Source organism: Podarcis muralis, chromosome 4 (assembly GCF_964188315.1).
Source record: "Podarcis muralis chromosome 4, rPodMur119.hap1.1, whole genome shotgun sequence".
NCBI classification, from domain to species: Eukaryota; Metazoa; Chordata; class Lepidosauria; order Squamata; family Lacertidae; genus Podarcis; species Podarcis muralis.
The window spans coordinates 3,557,437-3,578,510 of record NC_135658.1 but is presented as its reverse complement, the minus strand read 5'-3'; the positions used below and the strand labels follow the sequence as shown (position 1 = coordinate 3,578,510).

General features: G+C 43.2%; 1 protein-coding gene across 1 annotated transcript in view; it reads right to left on the bottom strand.

The window, feature by feature from the left end:
* Nucleotides 1–423: 423 nt before the first annotated feature.
* The window catches only part of LOC114595233 (uncharacterized), a 99,660-nt gene continuing 79,009 nt past the window's right edge, over nt 424–21,074 (bottom strand). Inside the window, exons 6-11 of the mRNA XM_077926767.1 lie at nt 19,643–21,021; nt 3,074–3,211; nt 2,822–2,903; nt 2,456–2,538; nt 2,211–2,337; nt 424–1,826 (exon numbers count right to left, since the gene is read on the bottom strand). Coding sequence (XP_077782893.1) covers nt 1,183–1,826; nt 2,211–2,337; nt 2,456–2,538; nt 2,822–2,903; nt 3,074–3,211; nt 19,643–21,021 — 2,453 coding nt within the window. The 3' untranslated portion in view covers nt 424–1,182. The remainder of the gene's footprint in view (nt 1,827–2,210; nt 2,338–2,455; nt 2,539–2,821; nt 2,904–3,073; nt 3,212–19,642; nt 21,022–21,074) is intronic.

The window sequence follows — 21,074 nt, the reverse complement described above, 5'->3', positions numbered from 1 at the left end:
TTGTTTTTGACAAAGCCATGCTTTCAACCTGTCTATGTTGTGAATCACCATGAAATCTTCAGATAATAATAATAATAATAATTTATTATTTATACCCCGCCCATCTGGCTGAGTTTCCCCAGCCACTCTGGGCGGCTCCCAATCAGTGTTAAAACAGTACAGCGTTACATATTAAAAACTTCCCTGAACAGGGCTGCCTTAAGATGTCTTCTGAATATCAGGTAATTATTTCTCTCTTTGACATCTAATGGGAGGGCGTTCCACAGGGCGGGCGCCACTACTGAGAAGGCCCTCTGTCTGGTTCCCTGTAGCCTCACTTCTCGCAATGAGGGAACCGCCAGAAGGCCCTCGGCCCAGATGATGGGCACATAAATTTTTAAAATGATAATAATAATAATAAGGATATTGACAAGCTGGAACATGTGCAAAAGAAGGCAACCATGATGGTTTTGTTTTATTTATGCATTTATTTCATTTCTATAGCGCCCTATAGCAGGGGTGCCAATTGGAATAAAATATAGGAGGGGTTTAGTAAGCCCCACCTCGGTTAAACAGTCACAGGATGTGGTGCATGCATGCCATTTGAATGGCTGTTCCTATGAACTGGGGGCTGGCCCCCTCAAATATCTTACTGGGGGGCAAAGAGCCCTCAAAGAGTTGGCTCTTATTCTCTTTACCTACAGGTCTCAGGACGGTTACAACATAAAATCACACAATGAAAACACAAAACACACACCCCAAAACCTGTAACCCCCACCACCCCACCACATTTTAAAAGGGCATTAGATGTCAATTAGCCAAAGGCCTGGTTAAAGAGATGAGCTTTTCACTGGAACTGAAAGTTGTATCATGAAGGGTTTTGCGAACTTTGTATGGATTCTTTGATGGGAAGTGAGATCACAGCTCCTCTTGAAGCTCTTTCCACATTCCAAGCATTGATAGGGTTTCTCACCTGTATGAATTCTAAAAAAAAATTCCTTCCAGTAGCACCTTAAAGACCAACTAAGTTAGTTCTTGGTATGAGCTTTCGTGTGCATGCACACTTCTTCAGATACTTCTTCAGATGTGTATCTGAAGAAGTGTGCATGCACACGAAAGCTCATACCAAGAACTAACTTAGTTGGTCTTTAAGGTGCTACTGGAAGGAATTTTTTTTGTTTTGACTATGGCAGACCAACATGGCTACCTATCTGTAACTGTATGAATTCTGTGATGGGAAGTGAGATTGGAGCTATCAGTGAATTTCTTTCCACATTCCATACACTGATATGGTTTCTCTCCTGTATGAATTCTCTGGTGCTTAGTGAGATCAGAGCTTGTACAGAAGCTCTTTCCACATTCCACACACTGATAGGGTTTCTCCCCTGTATGAATTCTTTCATGCTTAGTGAGATTGGAGCTCTGACTGAAGCTTTTTCCACACTCCATGCACTGATAGGGTTTCTCCCCTGTATGAATTCTTTGATGGGTACTGAGATGGGCTCTCTGACTGAAGCTCTTTCCACATTCCCCACACTGATAGGGTTTCTCCCCTGTATGAATTCTTTGATGGGAAGTGAGAGAGAAGCTCATACTAAAACTCTTTCCACATTCCACACACTGATAGGGTTTCTCCCCTGTATGAATTCTTTGATGGGAAGAGAAATTGGCTCTCTGACTGAAGCTCTTTCCACATTCCGCACACTCATAGGGTTTCTTCCTAATGAGATTTCCTTGATGGGAAGTGGAATTGGAACTTTTCCCACTTTCAAGATATTTATACAGCTTCTCCATTGTGGGGATTTTGTCATGGTCACCCTTGTTCTTGATTTCCAGTCCATCACTATCTGCAATGAAGAGAAATGGATTAGCGCCTCAGGGAGAAATTAAGGAAGAAGACTTGTTAACTCTGGTAATAGAGGAATAACACAAGTGGGTTAGATGGATGATTTTCTGATGGGTTGGGTGCATTAATTAACGGGGATCAACCGACATCCTTTGGGGAACCTGTGATTCGATAAGATACTTCAACTTCCCTAACAACTCGGAAATTTACAGTTAAAATGGCCTGGGGAGTTCAGACCAGACAGATCCTTGTTTAGAAGTTGCAATATTGTAATCCCAGGAGTCTTAAGGGGGCGCTGTTGAGTTCTGTGAAAATATATGAGGTTCATCACAGAGAGCTGTTTTGAATTTAAAAACAGATATTATGATTCCAAAGGGATCCTTACCAGGAGTGGCCACGATCCCATGATTCTCCTCCATGACCTCTTTATGCAGAGCTCTCTGGTCAGGATCCAGCAACTCCCACTCCTCATCTGTGAAACAAACAGCGACATCTTCAAAGCACACTGGACCCTAAAGGAAAAAGGGAAATGTCCTCCTCTGAGACAACACTGTTGTTCACCACCACTCCTTGAGCTAGGACATTGTTCCACCCCTTGGCCTCTGTCCCCACAAGGCAGCTTCCCCTGACCTGATCTGGTTCCACAGCCACTACTTCCATTCTGTCTCCATTCAGAGATGGATGAAGAGGTCTAGCCAGTATCACTGTGTCACCTGCAAGAGGAAAAAGGTAAGGGGGAGGCCCAGAGTGCCTGCTTCTCTCACAGGTGAATCAGTGCATCTCAAACGACACAGGGACCTTTGAGAAAGTCTTGCCTGCTGAGTGTATTTGGATGTTTGGGTGCATTTCAGATGTTAGTTGTGAAAAAATATATCTCCCCTCCTCTGGCCTCTTAGCCCCAACTATTTCCCCCAATAAAATATGAAAAGAACCCACAGATGATTTGGGAAACCAACAGAATGAGACTAAACAGAGAAAAAACTCCTCCCTTCTTACCCAGTGGCCGCTCTCTGGTGTCCAACGGAGGCCTCTCTGCCTCACAGGAATCCAGGTCCATTTCTGCAAAGAGATCCTTTCCCTGAGAAAGAAACAAGGATTCAAAACAGAGAATGACGAGAAGGATTATAAAATGAATGTCATGGACAAAAACCTGAAGGGTGTTAGATCTCATTACATGGAGGCCTTGCAGAAAAAGAATGGGCCATCAGCAGACAATTATGGGATGTTCCAGAGGAAAGTCTCTCCCACCTGCTTTTTCTCTGCCTGCTTTTTCTCCTCTGCCTGACTCAGGAGGAAACCTTCGGCCAGGGCCACCGCCTGGGAACTGGTCTCCGCTCCGCATTCCCTCACCCAGCTCTCCATCTCTGGTGGAAGGACAGCCAGGAACTACTCCAAGATCACAAGATCCAGCATCTCAGCTTTTGTGTGCCTTTCTGGCTTCAGCCACAGATGGCAAAGGTGGTAGAGTCGGCTGCAAACCTCGCGGGGTCCTTTGGCCTCCTGGCAGCAGAACTGCCTCAACTGCTGGCTCTGCACCTCTGAGCGGAGGGTGTCCTCCTCACCCAGGATCTTCTGCACAGAGTTTTCCCAGAATCCCCTACTGCTCCCAGTTTGGATGGCATGGCCTCTTCCTGCTCCAAGGCCAGCTGAGTCTCGCTCATCCATCTGTGCTCTCAGGAAGCCTCTGAGAGATCGGAAGGAACCCTTTGGTCTTCTGCCAAGTTCTGTCTGTCTTAAGGAGAGGCGCTAGCAAATCCTACAAAGCAAATACATTGTTCAGTTACAAAAGTTGTCTAATATCAGGAGAAGAAAAAGGTTCCCTGAGCAAGCATGGATGAGTCTTGGAAGGAACGAGGGCTGGACTGCACCACAGCTCAAACCATGAGCTATTTTATTTATTTAAATTTCTATAACACTTTATATTTTAACAATAAATCTCAAAGCGGTTTACAGCATATTAAATCTGTGGGGATAATTGGGGAGTTAGAAGAAGATATATTATTGAATGATGTCCTTCCTAACATGCACTCGCAAGTTCCATATTCTAGTTCCATACATCCCCCTTTTTTAGATTACGCTGCGATCAGCTTGTTGCTGACTCATCTGAGTCTTACTATTAAAAATTCCTTCCTGGTAAAATCCCTTCCAATCCCTCTTAAATGAATAAGCACAATAATCTGATTCACGTTAATATAAAAGTAGTTTACTCACAGATTCATTCAGGTTGTTACATAACAACTAGAACTATTCCATAAAGAAGTTAGTCCCAAATGACTGCCACTAAAGAGTCACTTCTCCAAACACACAGCAACATACAAAATGGAGAAGACACACTGATCAGAAGATGGAGGCCGTGTGCTCCTCCATGCTAGTACAACAGACTGCACCCTCTTCAAGTCACATGGAGTGGAAGTCTGTCCCAGCTCAGGAGGAAACAGGAAGTCTTCTCCTGAGTGGTAGAAAACATCCCCTAATGTGTCGTCCACTGTAGGAATGTTCTACTTGACTGCAGTTTCACATCCCACAAAATCAATAAAAGAGAAATAAAACCATTGGAAGAAAGTCAACTATATAGTCCATAGTCAAAGCAACATAGCAGAAAACAAATATTCTTATAAAGATGTCAAAATAAAACCTTACAAAGGAGGTCAACTACAGAATAGATATTTAACACAGTAGGGCAGGATGAGTCTGGGCCTCACCCCCTAGGCCAGGTGGAAAGGGCCTTTCTAAAAAGGAGAAGAAAGAGGAGGAGGAGGAGGAGGAGGAGGAAGAAGAAGAAAGAGGAGGAGGAGGAGGAAGAGGAGGAGGAATAGGAGGAAGCAGCCTCTGTCCATCTAAATGAGAAGCTCTAGCAAATCCTACAAAGCAAATACATTGTTTTGTTAAAGAATATGTATGTCAGAAGAAGGAACAGGATCCTGAGCAAGCATGGATGAGTCTTTCCAGGAACCAGGGCTGGACTGCACCACAGCCCAAACCATGAGCTATCTTCTGAAGAAGAAGAAGAAGGAGAAAAAGAAGAAAGCAGACCCTAGCTCTCCTAGAAGGAAGATTGCAATGCAAAATGTGGAGGCAACGGAAGCGAATTCTGGGAGATGAAGAAGCCTGGTTTCTGCTGCCTTCCAGTCAATGCATGAAGTCAGAACTGACTGACAAGGGAGTCATTTGTATCTTGTGGAAAATGGATGCTTGGCTCTAGTGGGGGTCCTCACCTGGGGGTCCTCAGGAGTTGTTCTCCCCCCACCCCCACTCCCCTGCTTCTGTCTCCTTTTCTTACACTTGGACTCTCTCCTGCTCTCCAGGCAGACTCCTGGGTGGGGTCCCTTTTTCTTTGCTCTGAGGGCCAGGAATGTATCTGGCCAACCGCCTGAGGGCCAAGTGGGTGGAGCCAAAGACATCTCCCTTGAAATTTAGGCAGGAAATAATAATAATAATAATAATAATAATAATAATAATAATAATAATTCTCTTAGATAGCTTCACACACACACAGCCATTGATGCCCAGGTCCCTGGAGGCACAGTGAGTAGCAGCGCCCATTTCCGGCTGCTTTGCCAGCAACAATCCCTTTGGGAGAGAGAGGATGTGGTCCTGGGATGCCCTGCTCTGGGTGCGAGGGGATTGCTGCAGTGGCCTCCGTGGGGAGCTGCCCTGGGAGACACTGGGAAACTGGTCCCCAATGCAGCAGCCAGACTCTGGGCTGGGATCCCTCTCTTTATCCCTGGCCTTTCTCTCCCACCCTTTTTTTCGGGGGGGGGGGGGGGCTAGTCCACCTCCTCGTCTGGTCTTGGAAAACCATTTGCAGATGTTTCCTCTGTTGTGCAATGAGGCTGAGCGACGTCACACAGAGTTAAAGTCCCAGGGACTCCTTTGTCTGAAGAAGGGAGATCTTTTCTGAAGGGGGGGGCGGAGGGCCAAATGAGTTTGGGATCCTCTGATCTGTAGGAAGGAGAGCGTGGCAGACCTGGCCCCTCCCTGGCAGGACCCTCTCCTCCCTGACTTGGGGTCCCCCCCCCCCACATGAGCAGATCTGCCCCCCCATGCACCCTCCCCTGCTGCAGCCCTGGGACCCCCCCCCCATCTCCCCACTGCACCCTCTGGGGGGAGAGAGAGGAGACTCACCAGATCCCAGGAGGGGGCAGCGAGGCAGCCCTTGCAGGAGAGACACAAAGCAACACCCCCCCTTCCTTGCAGGAAAGGACTGGGGAGGGAGGGGCCCTGGCTCTGGAGGACCTGCCCCCCCCCTTGCTTCCTGTCCTCTCTAGGAAGGCAGCTCGGTTCCCTTTAACCCTTGCCAAGCCGAGTCCCTCCAGCTCAGCCCTCTCTCAGATTCGTATTATTTTTTATGGATTTAGGGGGGCAGCTGCCCCCCCGGCTACGCCAATGCCCAGATATCCTTTTGGGGGTGAGGCTCTTGGCCGGACTCTGAGCATCTCCCTCCCTTGGCCAGAAACCAGAGGAAGAGCTTGCAGGGAAAAGGGCTTTGCAGGAGGCAAGGAAGCTCCTCCTAGTATTCAGGAGTGGAGAGATAGGAGGGGATCCCAGGGTCATCTAGTCCAACCCCAGCAAGGCAGGAATCTCAGCTAAAGCATCCATGGCAGATGGCCCTCCGATCTCTGCTGAGAAACCTCCAAGGAAGGAGAGTCCACCACCTCCCAAGGGAGACCTTTCCCCTGCCCAACTGCTCTTAGATGTCCCTCAAGGCAGCGGGTCCTGAGTTCTAGCCCTGCTGAAAGAATCGCACTGGCTGCCAAGGAGGAACCCAGCAAAGTTCAAAATTAATAAGTCCCATTATCATCATAAACGAGTAATACTTTCTTGTGCATGCTTTTTCTGTCTAATAATTCTTATGCATGCTTGTTATGCTAATATACAAAAGTATGCCATTTCCCTTTCCATAAATGCTTAATTTCTAATTCAATGGACTAAAAATGGATGGCTGTTGTTATTATTTTTTTACATTGATATACTGCCCTTCATCAAGAGATCTCGGGGATATTTAAAACATTTTCTTGTTGTTATTGTTTAGTCGTTTAGTCGTGTCCGACTCTGTGATCCCCTGGACCAGAGCACGCCAGGTACTCCTGTCATAGAATCATAGAATCATAGAGTTGGAAGAGACCACAAGGGCCATCGAGTCCAACCCCCTGCCAAGCAGGAAACACCATCAGAGCACTCCTGACATGGTTGTCAAGCTTCTGCTTAAAGACCTCCAAAGAAGGAGACTCCACCACACTCCTTGGCAGCAAATTCCACTGTCAAACAGCTCTTACTGTCAGGAAGTTCTTCCTAATGTTTAGGTGGAATCTTCTTTCTTGTAGTTTGGAACCATTGCTACAAGAAAGAAGATTCCACCTAAGATTCCACCTAAGAAGATTCAACCATTGCTGTCTTCCACTGCCTCCCGCAGTTTGGTCAAACACATGCTGGTAGCTTCGAGAACACTGTCCCACCATCTTGTCCTCTGTCGTCCCCTTCTCCTTGTGCCCTCCATCTTTCCCATCATCAGTGTCTTTTCCAGGGAGTCTTCTCTTCTCATGAGGTGGCCAAAGTATTGGAGTTAACCAATTACGATCTGTCCTTCCAGTGAGCACTCAGGGCTGATTTCCTTAAGAATGGATAGGTTGGATCTTCTGGCAGTCCATGGGACTCTCAAGAGTCTCCTCCAGCACCAGAATTCAAAAGCATCAATTCTTCGGCAATCAGCCTTCTTTATGGTCCAGTTCTCACTTCCATACATCACTACTGGGAAAACCATGGCTTTAACTATACAGACCTTTGTCGGCAAGGTGATGTCTCTGCTTTTTAAGATGCTGTCTAGGTTTGTCATTGCTTTTCTCCCAAGAAGCAGGCGTCTTTTAATTTCTTGACTGCTGTCACCATCGGCAGTGATCATGGAGCCCAAGAAAGTAAAATCTGTCACTGCCTCCATTTCTTCCCCTTCTATTTGCCAGGAGGTGATGGGACCAGTGGCCATGGTCTTCGTTTTTTTGATGTTGAGCTTCAGACCATATTTTGCGCTCTCCTCTTTCACCCTCAATAAAAGGTTCTTTAATTCCTCCTCACTTTCTGCCATCAAGGTTGTGTAATCTGCATATCTGAGGTTGTTGATATTTCTTCCAGCAATCTTAATTCCGGCTAGGGATGCATCCAGCCCAGCCTTTCGCATGATGAATTCTGCATATAAGTTAAATAAGCAAGGAGACAATATACAGCCTTCTATTTAAAACATAGAACACATGAAAAGTAGACAAATGACACATCACCTCTCAAGATTCTGATACCAACTATCATGTTCTTCCCATGGCTCATTGTGTGGCCTTGTGGGACAGAGCCATCTCTCTGGTTCCTCCCTCCATCATTTATGAAAGTTCCCTCCGCTGCTACTGCCACCACATGGAGATGGCATTTTTCCAGCCTCTCTCAAACAATGAACACAATGTTATTTTCCCCTCTTTCTCGTCTATTTTAGTCTGATCAGACCCAACTTCACGGCCTCTTAGAAGAATGTTCTCTACTTTGGAAACATGGAAGACATCTTCAGAAAATTAAGCACGCTTGCATTTAAAGTTAGGCAGCAGCTTCTGAATTTAGAATTAAAGTTTCCAAAGCCAATTTTAAACATGCGGGGGGGGGGGGGTGGACTTTAAAACTCCAAAACCTATGGCAAAAGTTTTCTTAACATTTCTAAGACTTAGGGTGGAAATCCTATTCACTCCTGAGTTTTACTGAGGTTGCTCTCTCACACACAAGAACAAGAGCAAATATTTCCCATTTTCTTCATCCCAGTATTGGAGTTAGTGTGCTCATTCTTTCGGTTCCCTCTTTATACTTTTACTACGAGTGGAGTGGAGGGGTTGCACCAGCAACTGAGAAAGCTCCCTAGGAGCCTTCTTAATCGCAAGAGGCTGCTTGGTCCACTTCAAAGCATTCACACATGTATGAACCAACCCGGACCCTACCATCGTCATCCTAGACCAGGCTTGTCCAAAATCCATCCCGGGGGCCTAATCCAGCCCACCGGTCTGTTTAATCCAGCTTATTTCCTGGGGTAAAATCCCCCCCAAAAGCTCAACAACTTCAATGCTAAAAAGAAGGTCAATGATTTTGGCCGGCCATCACGCATGTTCACTTCATCAATTCTGGCCCTCTTTGAACAAAGTTTGGACACCCCTGTCATAGACCCTTCTTTGTGTGCCTCCTCCATGAGAGCAGGCCTTTTCTGCAGCGGCTCCCAATTTGGGGAATGTTCTTCCCAGGAAGGCTCACCGGAGGCCTTCATTACATGGTGTTATAGGGGAACCCCTAAACCTTGAAATTAATAAATAGTAGGAATTTGATTATTTGGGGTACTGGAGGGAAGACGGGGGGCCAGTGGAAAAATACAGGCTCAGCTTCCTTTCCAAGCCTGGGCCTCACCTGGGATAGAGGTGTTAACATGTCAAAAGGTCTCCATGGCCCATCTGAGAACCTGGTCCTGGGTCCTGGTCCATGCACACAGCTTGCCATGGTGATGGGTGTACACATAATAATAGTAATAATAGTAATAGTAATAGTAGTAGTAGTAGTAATAATAATAATAATAATAATAATACCATTGGCCATGGTGTCCTCTGTCTAAGTTTGGGGTGGGTGGTGCCGCTGTCAGTATATGGAAACATCACAGCTGCAGACATCCAGATTGTTGACATCACATGATGTGCCTATCTGTGGGAAAGAAGAATTTCCCAGGACGTTCACAGGCTGGATAAGTCTTTGTGAAGAGTGTAACTTGAAACCTTCCGACTGCACATGCTCAGGAAGTTTGTCAGACATGCTGGAAGAACTGAACTGAAAGGACGTGTTTTTCTCTAGTGCTGTAATGTCAGAAATAAACATCATGTAAATAGATTTCTGACTTATTTTCTTTCCCCTGCGGAAGCAGGAGGGAGGGGTTGTGCATTTTACCCACGCTTGGGAAAATGTCGCCTATCAAAATCTCCCTGGTCTGTCCGAGATATCAGCCAGGTTACCGGTAAGCAAGCTCCGAGGACAGTGAGAGGGGCCAGCCTCTGTGGAGGGGGCTTGCAAACCAACAAGTGGTAGCAGAGGATGGTTGCAACAACAAGACGGCTGAGCACCAGGTGGGAGATTTTTTTTGCTGATAAGCAGCGATCCACGGACTCTGCGATGCTGATTTATGGCTGGATGGTGAACGCGAATTGAAAAGTCTTCGGTTCCCTGAGAAAAAAAAGCTCCTGTTTTGGATAAAACAGAGTGGAGACAGGCCAAATACTTCGCATTCCATAGCTGATAAGAAGTTCCGTTGCTAAGCGACAGGTCGTGAGTACTTTTTGAGCTAAATTTATGAGCTGGTTAGTTTAAAAAGAAAAGAGGGGGGGAAAGCTTCAGAAACGAAAGAAAGGCTGGGTGTTTTTCAGCGACACTTGTTGTAAACAAACTGTTGGAAAGGGACTTTCCGAAGCAGCTTGCTGATTGCTGTTGGATTGCAGCGAAGGCTTATTGTTTACAGATTCTCGGAAAGGGAAAATTCCAGGCAGCTGGGCTGACTGCCAGGTGCAAAGCAGCTAGTAAACAAGATATAGACTCTTGGATTTTCCAGCTTGTAGCTGAAGCTGAAGTTTGGGATTAAAGATGGCTCTGTTCTCTCAGAAACTGAATAGCCAAAATTGGCTAGAATGGTCATTTGCAATGGAATTCTTGCTGGTGGGAGAGCAATTATGGGACTTAGTACAAACCCCACAGCCTGTTGCTGTACAAGCACAGGGGAAGAAGACTGCAGTTCAAAGTGAATTGAAGCAGCGTGTCCTGAGAATTTTGGCGGAAAACGTGGGTGCTTATCTTGAGCCAGTCCTAAAGGGTGCACAAGAACCAAGGGTCGCTTGGGAGTCACTCCGCAAAGCTTGTGAAGCTGGGGTGGTAAGCAAGGACCGAGAATTGGTTGCACCAAAGGGGGAGAGCCAAGATGAAGCTAGCCAAATTCTTGAGAGCTCACTTTGTGGATGAGCATCTCCACAGGGTGATGTTTTGCAAATTAAGTTTTTATTGATTTTCAGTAAACATACATACATTCATAAATACACATATATTGTTGTTATTGTTTAGTCGTTTAGTTGTGTCCGACTCTTCGTGACCCCATGGACCAGAGCACGCCAGGATATTTAACTTAGGCTCTATCATGCCTCTGAGTTCCCTCCATTTCTTTGTTAAGTATCAAATAAAATTCTAATGTCACGTACTTTATATATCATATTATCAACTACACGCTGTAAGAGTTATTCCAACCCTACCAGTGTCTTCAAAGATTTACAATTGTTTCTTATATACATCAAATATTTACTCCAATTTTCTTGAAACTTCTGCTCGTCCTGATCTCTTAATTTTCCTGATAGTCTGGCCAGTTCTGCGTAGTCTATCATTTTAACCCTCCAGTCCATTATATTTGGTATTATGTCTGTTTTCCAATTCTGAGCTAACATATTTCTGGCTGCTGTCGTGGCTTATAGAAAGAGGTTTTTATCTTTTTTTTCAATTTCCTTTCCAATCAATCCCAGTAGAAAAGCTTCAGGTCTTTTCGGGAAAGTATATTTAAAGATTTTTTTAAGTTCGTTATAGATTAATTCCCAAAAGCCCTTCACTTTACCACAGGTCCACCACATATGGTAGAAGTCACACACTTCACACTTCCAACATTTTTTATTTTTTGTTCTATACATCCTTGCTAGCTTTACCAGCGTTAGATGCCATCTGTAGATCATTTCCCACAAATTCTTAAGGCAGTGCAAGCCGTAAATTTCATGTTTACATTGCATAGTTCTTGCCACGCATCAAACTCGATATTATGGCCAAAATATTGATCCTCTAATTATATGGTTTAGAAAACCCCTGTGGACTTTCACCTTCTCATACCATAGGTACGAGTGCCACCCGTACCTATTATCAAAACCTTCTAAGTCTAAGAGATCTGTGTTTTCTAATTTTATCCATTCTTTCACCCATGTTAAACATGCCGCTTCGTAGTATAGACTCAGTTCTGGCAGGGAAAAGCCTCCTCTTTCTTTTTTATCCACCAAGATTTTCATTTTTATTCTCGGTTTTTTCCCCTGCCAGACGAATCTTACTAATGTTTTTTGCCATTCTTTAAGTTGTTTTAGCCCTTTAATTACTGGAATAGTTTGGAATAAAAATAACATTCTGGGCAAAACATTCATTTTAATCTCGGATATTCTCCCCAAGAATGACAGCTTTAATCTATCCCATATTTCTAAGTCCTTTTTAATACCCCTCCATGTTGCCTCATAATTGTCTTTGTATAAGTTTATATTTTTTGCTGTAATCCATACTCCTAAGTATTTAACTTTCTTAACTACTGTAATTCCAGATCTTTGTTGTAGTTCCTCTATCTCTTCCTTGATCATATTCTTTGTCAACATTTTACTCTTATTCTTGTTAAGTTTGAGGCCCGCCACCTTGCCGAATTCTTCTAGTCTCTGTAAGGCTTCTTGTAGACTCTTCTTTGGCTCTTTTAGTGTTCATACTAGATCGTCCGCAAATGCTTTAATTTTGTACTCTTTACTTCCTACCTTGATCCCTTTAACTTCTGATGCTTCTCTTAGCCTCTTATTAAAGACCTCTAATACTGTTATGAATAACAGGGGAGACAGGGGGCATCCCTGTCTAGTCCCTTTAGTGATATCAAAAGATTCTGATATATTGCTATTTATTATAAGTTTGGCTTTTTGGTCTTGATATATGGCTTCAATTCCTTTTCCAAACCCTTCTCCAACTCCCATTGCCTTTAGATTTTCTTTCATAAATCTCCAGGAGATGTTATCGAATGCTTTTTAGGCATCAATAAATATCAATGCCGCTTGCTTGTCTATCCTATTATCTAAATATTCAGTAATGTCTATGACACTTCTTACATTATCTTTCAATTGTCTTCCCGGAAGAAAGCCTGCTTGATCTTTGTGAATTTTCCCATTTACAAGTCTTTTTAATCTTTAATCTTTCCGCCAATACATCAGCAAATATTTTGTAGTCGTTATTTAATAAAGAGATGGGTCTGTAGTTTTTAACTTCTAAGCCATCTGCATCTTTTTTTGGGATCAGAGTAATGTAGGCTTCCTTCCACATGGCTGAGATTTTTCCTTCTTTTAAGATGTTATTCATGACCTCGCATAACACTGGAGCTACTTGATCACATAGTGTTTTATAATATTTAGCTGAAATGCCATCTGGCCCCGGAGCCTTTCCCATTTTCATTTTTTTACTGTTTTCCAAATTTCTTGTTCTGTAATTGTCTGGTTTAATTGTGTTGAAATCTTAAGCCTTGACAGAGGAACTGGCCACTCTCCAGGCACCCAGCTTGAGTTCCTTGTTGACCTCCCCGTCTGTGACTCCCAGCAAGAAACGGGCGAAGGTCTCTATCAGCGATCCTCCTCAACGTGAGAAGAACACACTACTCCTCCCTCCTCCCTGCTATCCCCAGGGAGGGGAAAGAGACAGACAGAAATGTATTTACATGCCTTTATTTCTGTCTTTTCCAGCAGTACAGAGAAACGTGTCTGCACTCTCTAAACACCAACAGCAGAGAGAAAAAAAACTCCTCCCCTGTATTTCCTGTATTTCCAGTACAGGTCAGATGACACTCTGAGCTAACATCCGGTGCTCAGCACAGTGAATAGACTGTCCCTTTGTTCCCACGGTACAGTCCCAAACATCAACATCCTGTTTGGCTTTCCAGCCATCTGCAGGAGCTCGCTGCTGCATTGCTCCTTTTTCGTAACAAATTGTTCTCTTTCATCTTCCGTAATCTGTTGCAGTTGATATTTTTCCAAATATTCTTCTATTCTATTATCTGTCTCCTTCTCTTTTTTATATAATTCTTTATAGTATTTCTCGAACATCTTTCTTATCTCTTTGGGGTCTTCCACTATCTTTTCTCCATCCCTTATTCTACCTATTATATTTTGTTTTTTCCTTTCCTTTAATTGCCAAGCCAAATACTTCCCAATTTTATTAGCTGATTCAAAAAAAAATTTCCTCATCATTTTAATTCTCCATTCTACTTCTTGATTTACTACCATGGGAAATTGGGCCTGTAGCATCTTTATGTTTTGTTTTATTGTTTCATCTTCTGGTTTAGATGTTAACTGTCTCTCGCTCTCCATGAGGTGTATCAAGATTTCTTCTTTCTTTTTCTCTCTTCCCTTTCTTAAGTGACTGTTTTTCTGAATTAAGAAACCCCTCATAACCACTTTACTTGCGTCCCAGACTATTTCTATGGGTGTTCCTTTATTCAAGTTATATTTAAAATATTCCTCAATTGTTTCTTTCGCCTTGTTTATTGTCTTCTGGTCATTGAACAGGTTCTCATTCATTCTCCATCTGAAGGTTGTGGGGTCTTTTCCTCTTAACTCCATGTACACTGAATTGTGATCAGATAGTGTTTGTGGAAGAATTTCTGCTTTATTAGCTCTCATAATTAATTCTTTCGAGATCCAGATGTGAGCTATTCTTCCCCAACTTTGGTTTGGGTTTGAGAAAAAGGTGAACTGTTTTGTTGTAGGATTTTTGAATCTCCATATGTCAATTAGTGCCATATTATCCACCAATTCAAAAAAAGTTTTAGGTAGTTTGCCTTCGTTCGTTTCTTTTTTCCTTGTTGATCTGTCCAAGTCCAGTGTAGTCACTCCGCTGAAATCCCCCATCAGTATCAGATGTTGATCCATCAATTCTAACAACTTGTTTCCCAATGTTGAGTAAAAGATCGATTTTTTATCATTAGGAGCATAGATTCCAACAATATTTATTTTCTCTCCTTGGAAAGTGATTTATACTATTATCACTCTCCCCTCTTCATCTTTATAAATTAATTTTGGGTCATATTTTTCTTTTATATATATTACAACTCTTTTTTTGTTCTTATCTGAGGCAACGAAATCCATTCCTAATCTTTTATTACTTAGAACTCTTTTATGTTTTCTTGCAATGTGTGTTTCTTGCAAACATATTATGTCAAGATTTTTTTTAATCAGGACATGTGCAATTTGATTTCTCTTATTTTTATTATTAAGTCCATTCACATTCCATGACAGTATTCTCAAAGCCATTGTTAATTAGTTGTCAGTCCTAAATTGGCTTTAATAATCTTTGTTAATAATTAAAAGACGCCTGCTCCTTGGGAGAAAGGCGATGGCAAATCTAGACAACATCTTAAAAAGTAGAGACATCACCTTACCAACAAAGGTCCGTATAGTTAAAGCCATGGTTTTCCCAGTAGTGATGTATGGAAGTGAGAGCTGGACCATAAAGAAGGCTGATCGCCGAAGAATTGATGCTTTTGAATTATGGTGCTGGAGGAGACTCTTGAGAGTCCCATGGACTGCAAGAAGATCAAACGCATCCATTCTTAAGGAAATCAGACCTGAGTGCTCACTGGAAGGACAGATCCTGAAGTTGAGGCTCCAATACTTTGGCCACCTCATGAGAAGAGAAGACTCCCTGGAAAAGACCTTGATGTTGGGAAAGATGGAGGGCACAAGGAGAAGGGGACGACAGAGGATGAGATGGTTGGATAGTGTTCTCGAAGCTACAAACATGAGCCTGACCAAACTGCGGGAGGCGGTGGAAGACAGGAGTGCCTGGCGTGCTCTGGTCCATGGGGTCACGAAGAGTCGGACACGACTAAACGACTAAACAACAACAATCTTTGTTGCTAGACTCTTCTTCTTCTTCGTCTGCATCCTTTTCTTCTTCCTCTTCCCCTCCTCTTGCCTCCGTCTCCTCCTATCTGTCCCCCCCAACCCCCTCCCCTCTGTCCTTCCCAATTCTTTGTCATACCTTCTGGCAAATTTCTCCAGTTCCTGAGGACTAGATAGTTTGAATCTCTTGTCTTTATAATAGAATGATACCCCTTCTGGGAATTCCCATCTGTACTGGATTCCATTTTTCTTTAGCTGGTTTACTAACTGCTTATAAATGTCTTCTTCGGGATCTCTTTGAATACAATAATTGCTCTCCCATCTATACACAGTTTTTTGTTGTAGTTTAACCTCAATATTTCGTTCCTCATATCCAAAGAGTTAAACATCACTAACACGTCCCCTGGGAGCTTTTCCCCTCTAGCTTTGGTAGATTTTACTTTTATTCGAAAGACATTTGCTATGGTTGATCCTATATCCTCCTCCCTCACATCCATCCAGTTCGCTAGTTTCTTAATCAGTTTGATTCTTATGTTTTCATTTGCCTCCTCAGGGATCCCCCTAAATTTCAAATTTGCTTGTTTCATTCTCATTTCCATCATCCCCATACTATCCAGGATCTCTTCCTGTGATTTATTTATCTCCTTTACTCTAATCCTATCCGTTTCCCTCTTGTTGTTGTTGTTTAGTCGTTTAGTCGTGTCCGACTCTTCGTGACCCCATGGACCAGAGCACGCCAGGCACCTCTGTCCTCCACTACTTCCCGCAGTTTGGTCAAACTCATGCTGGTAACCTCGAAAACACTATCCAACCATCTCGTCCTCTGTCGCCCCCTTCTCCTTGTGATCTTTCCCAGCATCAGTGTCTTCTCCAGGGAGTCTTCTCTTCTCATGAAGAGAAGAGTTTCCCTCTTAGTCTCCTTCAACTAAGAGTTTCCCTCTTAGTCTCCTTCAATTCTTTCTGCACTTTCTTCATTGAGCCCTCAAGAGCTTTAGATTTTACTGTTAGATCTTTTACTCTCCCTGTCAGTTCTCCTACCACCCCTCCAATTTCTTATCCAAAGTATCCTATACTTCCAGTAGTTTTTTCTCAATATACTCTTCATTATGTTTAAATTCCTTCCTTATTTCAGCCATTAATGTATCATAGTCCTTAATCTCCTCCCCCTCCTTTCCATTTTCCTGTCTGGATGACCTTCTCTCCGCCGGTGTTCCCACTCCTTTCTTCATTTTGATATTTTTACTTAAATCAATTAAACAGCTAATGCAATTTAGCTTTCCACCCCTAGAGGGCGCAAAATTGAAAAATTAACAACAGCTGATGTGATTCCACTTTCCGTCCCTAGAATTCTTAGAATTAGTAATAGAAATTTCTAGGTAGTTCCAATATACTTCCCTTCTCACCCCCTCCTCCTCCCTCCCCGTGACTTCCGCTCTGTTGGTCGATCTCTTCCCACCGGCCACTTTCAGATTCTTTGTTCTATGTTCTTCGACCCCGTATCTCTCCTTACACACAATTCGATGGACAGGCCGAGGGTTTACTCCAGCAAGTCCCCAGAAAAAGGAGTATATTAAATAATCCCAACAGTCAGTATTCTTAAAAAAAGAAATGAAATGAAAAAAAGCTAAACTAACAAAAGAAACAATCAGTATTCTTATAGAAACAAACAAACAAACAAACAAACAAACAAACAAAAAAGAATGTAAAAAAGAAAATAGAAAAAAAGAAAGAGAAACAAAAAATTAAAAGGTAAGGGAGCGGTGGAGTAAGGGAAAAGGGGAGGACGGCACAACACCAGGCGGAAAGGAAAGGGGAGCACTGTTTGCGAGGGTGGGGAGGTGAGAGACAATAATGAGAATCCGCCAAGATTCACAAAAGAAAACAAGCAGAAACCAGAGGGTAGAACAGAGGGAGAATGGGAAGAGGTAAATCCAAAATGCTGTGTCCTTATATTGTTTTTTCTTTCTTCCGTTGACTCTCCCTGTGAAGCCAGCAATCCAAGCAATCTAAAGTGCACCATCCATTTTCTCTTAGTCCATATGGAAAGCCAAGGAAGTAGAGGGAGGCAAAATGGAGGGCGTAAATTCTGCTAGATTCAGCCAATGCTTCTGAAGCAGTCCGAAAAAAGTTCAAAAAGCACCTCTTAAACAGTTCTAATTCTCCTCCCAAACTCTCAGCAGAGCCACACTATTCAGCACCTCCACTTTTTTCAATGTCAGCCCATGTTCTTGTTATTTAAACACGTCCAAAATAAAGTCTGAAGAGTCTCATTTGTGAATATAACCAAGCAAGCAAAAGGAATGATGAAAGGGGGAACGGCTCTTTCCCGTCGCTGGCTCAAAGCACTCCGACCGGGCTGTTACACCAATCAATTTTTGCTTTCTCTTATCTTCCAAGTAATACTTTGCCTCAGGACAGTTTTACTTTGTATCCAAGGAATTACACCCACTTGGCGGCTACTTTCTTACTCTTTCTCCTCTCCCAGGCTTCAGTTATACGCCATTTTCCCCATCAGCCAATAAAGCGAGATGAGCGCCGCAAGCCCATAGTCAGTCACGACTGGACCCAACAGCCAGGGGCCCCTTTAACCTTTAGGGTATGATTTGTCAGCAATAAATATGATTTGTCCTTATCTGTTAAGTGAAGTCACATTGGAAACAATACAGAAGCAGTCAAAGGGAATTTCCTAGGAAGTCTTTTATTCAGTCTCACCTGCAATCATATGTGCTGAACACACAAAAACACAGATAATGTGAAATAACTGGGAGTTACAGACTCCAAATAACACGCAACACATGTAATCAGATTAATGGAAGAGTACACATGATTTCCCCACCATTTTTAAAAACATTGTTTTTATTTATCTTGGTGCAGAAGATAACTTTTCAGAAAGAAATGGTTACAACAGTAAACAACAAATAACTTGTCCTGATGGAATTGCAGACTTTCTTCCTGCCGTGTGTTACAAGTTTCATTTGATTACTCTAAGAGATCACGCCACATTTTCCCATGAGTGCTGGGTGGATTCCGGCAACAGTCTTAACAATTTATATATTCAATAAACATTGGCCACATGTTATAAAAAGAATGTGAACTGTGCTCTCCCACCTTTTAATTTCCCCAGGCAAAAAGAAATTTTAAGATACTGAAACTGTGATTCCCAGAATTGAACACAGTATTCTAGGTGGGGTCTGACCAAGGCAGAAGAAAGTGGTGCTATTCCTGCCCTTGATCTGATTCTGCCTTCTGCCACATTGGCCTCCGCTCCCCGTTTGGTGTCGTCTGCAAATGTGATGAGCATCCCCTCAGTTCCTTCATCCAAGTCATTTATAAAGACGTTGAACAACAATGAGCCCAGGACAGAACCCTGCAGCACCCCTCTTGTCACTTTTCCCCAGGATGAGGAGGAACCATGAAGGAGTCCTCTTTGGGTTCGGTCAGTCAAATCCACCTAACAGTTACCTCATTCAGCCTCATTTTACCAGCTTCCCCACGTAAATATCACGGGGGACTTTGTCAAAAACCTTACTGAAATTAAGATGCACTATTACCACACAGCAATAGAAAAAGAAAAAAAGAGAGATTTCTCTGGCTTGACTTGATTTTGAGAAAGCCATGCTTTCAACCTGTCTGTTTATGTTGTGAATCACCATGAAATCTTCAGATGATGGGCACATAATTTTTTTAAATGATAATATTAAGAAGGATATTGAGAAGCTGGAACATGTGCAAAAGAAGGCGACCAAGATGGTTTTGTTTTATTTATGCATTTATTTGACTTCTATAGCGCCCTATAGCAGGGGTGCCAACTTGAATAAAATATAGGAGGGGTTTATTAAGCCCCACCTCGGTTAAACAGTCACAGGATGCGGTGCAAGCATGCCATTTTAATGGCTATTCCTATGAACTGGGGGGGGGGTGGCCCCCTCACATATCTTATTGGGGGGCAAAGAGCCCTCAGACTCTGAGAGTTGGCTCCCATTCCCTACACCCACAGGTCACAGGATGGTTACAACATAAAATCACACAATGAAAACACAAAACACACTGCCCCCAAAACCTGTAACCCCCACCTCCCCACCACATTTTAAAAGGGCATTAGATGTCAATTAGCCAAAGGCTTGTTTAAAGTGGTGTGTTTTTCTCTAGTGCTGAAAGCTGTATAATGAAGGGTTTTCCACTCTTTTGTATGAATTCTTTGATGGAAAGTGAGATTGGAGCTTTTCCTGAAGCTTTTTCCACATTCCACACACTGATAGGGTTTCTCCATTGTATGAATTCTCTGATGCTTAGTGAGATCAGAGCTCGTACTGAAGCTCTTTCCACATTCCACACACTGATAGGGTTTCTCACCTGTATGAATTCTTTGATGGGAAGTGAGAATGGAGCTCTGACTGAAGCTCTTTCCACATTCCACACACTGATAGGGTTTCTCCCCTGTATGAATTCTCTGATGCCTAGTGAGATCGGAGCTCTTCCTGAAGCTCTTTCCACATTCCACACACTGATAGGGTTTCTCCCCTGTATGAATCCTCTGATGGGAAGTGAGATGGTGGCTGTGAGTGAAGCTCTTTCCACATTCGAAGCACTGATAGGGTTTCTCCCCTGTATGAATTCTCTGATGGGAAGTGAGATGAGCCCTGTGAATGAAGCTCTTTCCACATTCCAAGCAATTATATGGGTTCTCCCCTGTATGAATTCTCTGATGGAAAGTGAGACCGGTGCTCTGACTGAAGTTCTTTCCACATTCTAAGCACTGATATGGTTTCTCCCCTGTATGAATTCTTTGATGGGAAGTGAGACCGGCGCTCTGACTAAAATTCTTTCCACATTCTAAGCACTGATATGGTTTCTCCCCTGTATGAATTCTTTGATGGAAAGTGAGACTGTGGCTGTGAGTGAAGCTCTTTCTACATTCCATGCACTGATAGGGTTTCTCCCCTGTATGAATTCTTTGATGGGAAGTGAGAGAGGAGCTCTGACTGAAGCTCTTTCCACATTCCCCACACTGATAGGGTTTCTCCCTTGTATGAATTCTCTGATGCTTAGTGAGACTGTGGGTGTGATTGAAGCTCTTTCCACATTCCATGCACTGATGGGGTTTCTCCCCTGTATGAATTCTTTGATGGGAAGTGAGAGAGGAGCTTGTACTGAAGCTCTTTCCACATTCCATACACTGATAGGGTTTCTCCCCTGTATGAATTCTCTGATGGGAAGTGAGATGGTGGCTGTGAGTGAAGCTCTTTCCACATTCAAAGCACTGATAGGGTTTCTCCCCTGTATGAATTCTCTGATGGGAAGTGAGATGGGAGCTCTGACTAAAGCTCTTTCCACATTCCACACACTGATAGGGTTTCTTCCTAATGAGATTTCCTTGATGGGAAGTGGAATTGGAACTTTTTCTACTTTCAAGATATTTATACAGCTTCTCCATTGTGGGGATTTTGTCATGGTCACCCTTGTCCTTGATTTCCAATCCATCACTATCTGCAATGAAGAGTAATGGATTAGAGCCTCAGGGAGAAATTAAGGAAGAATAC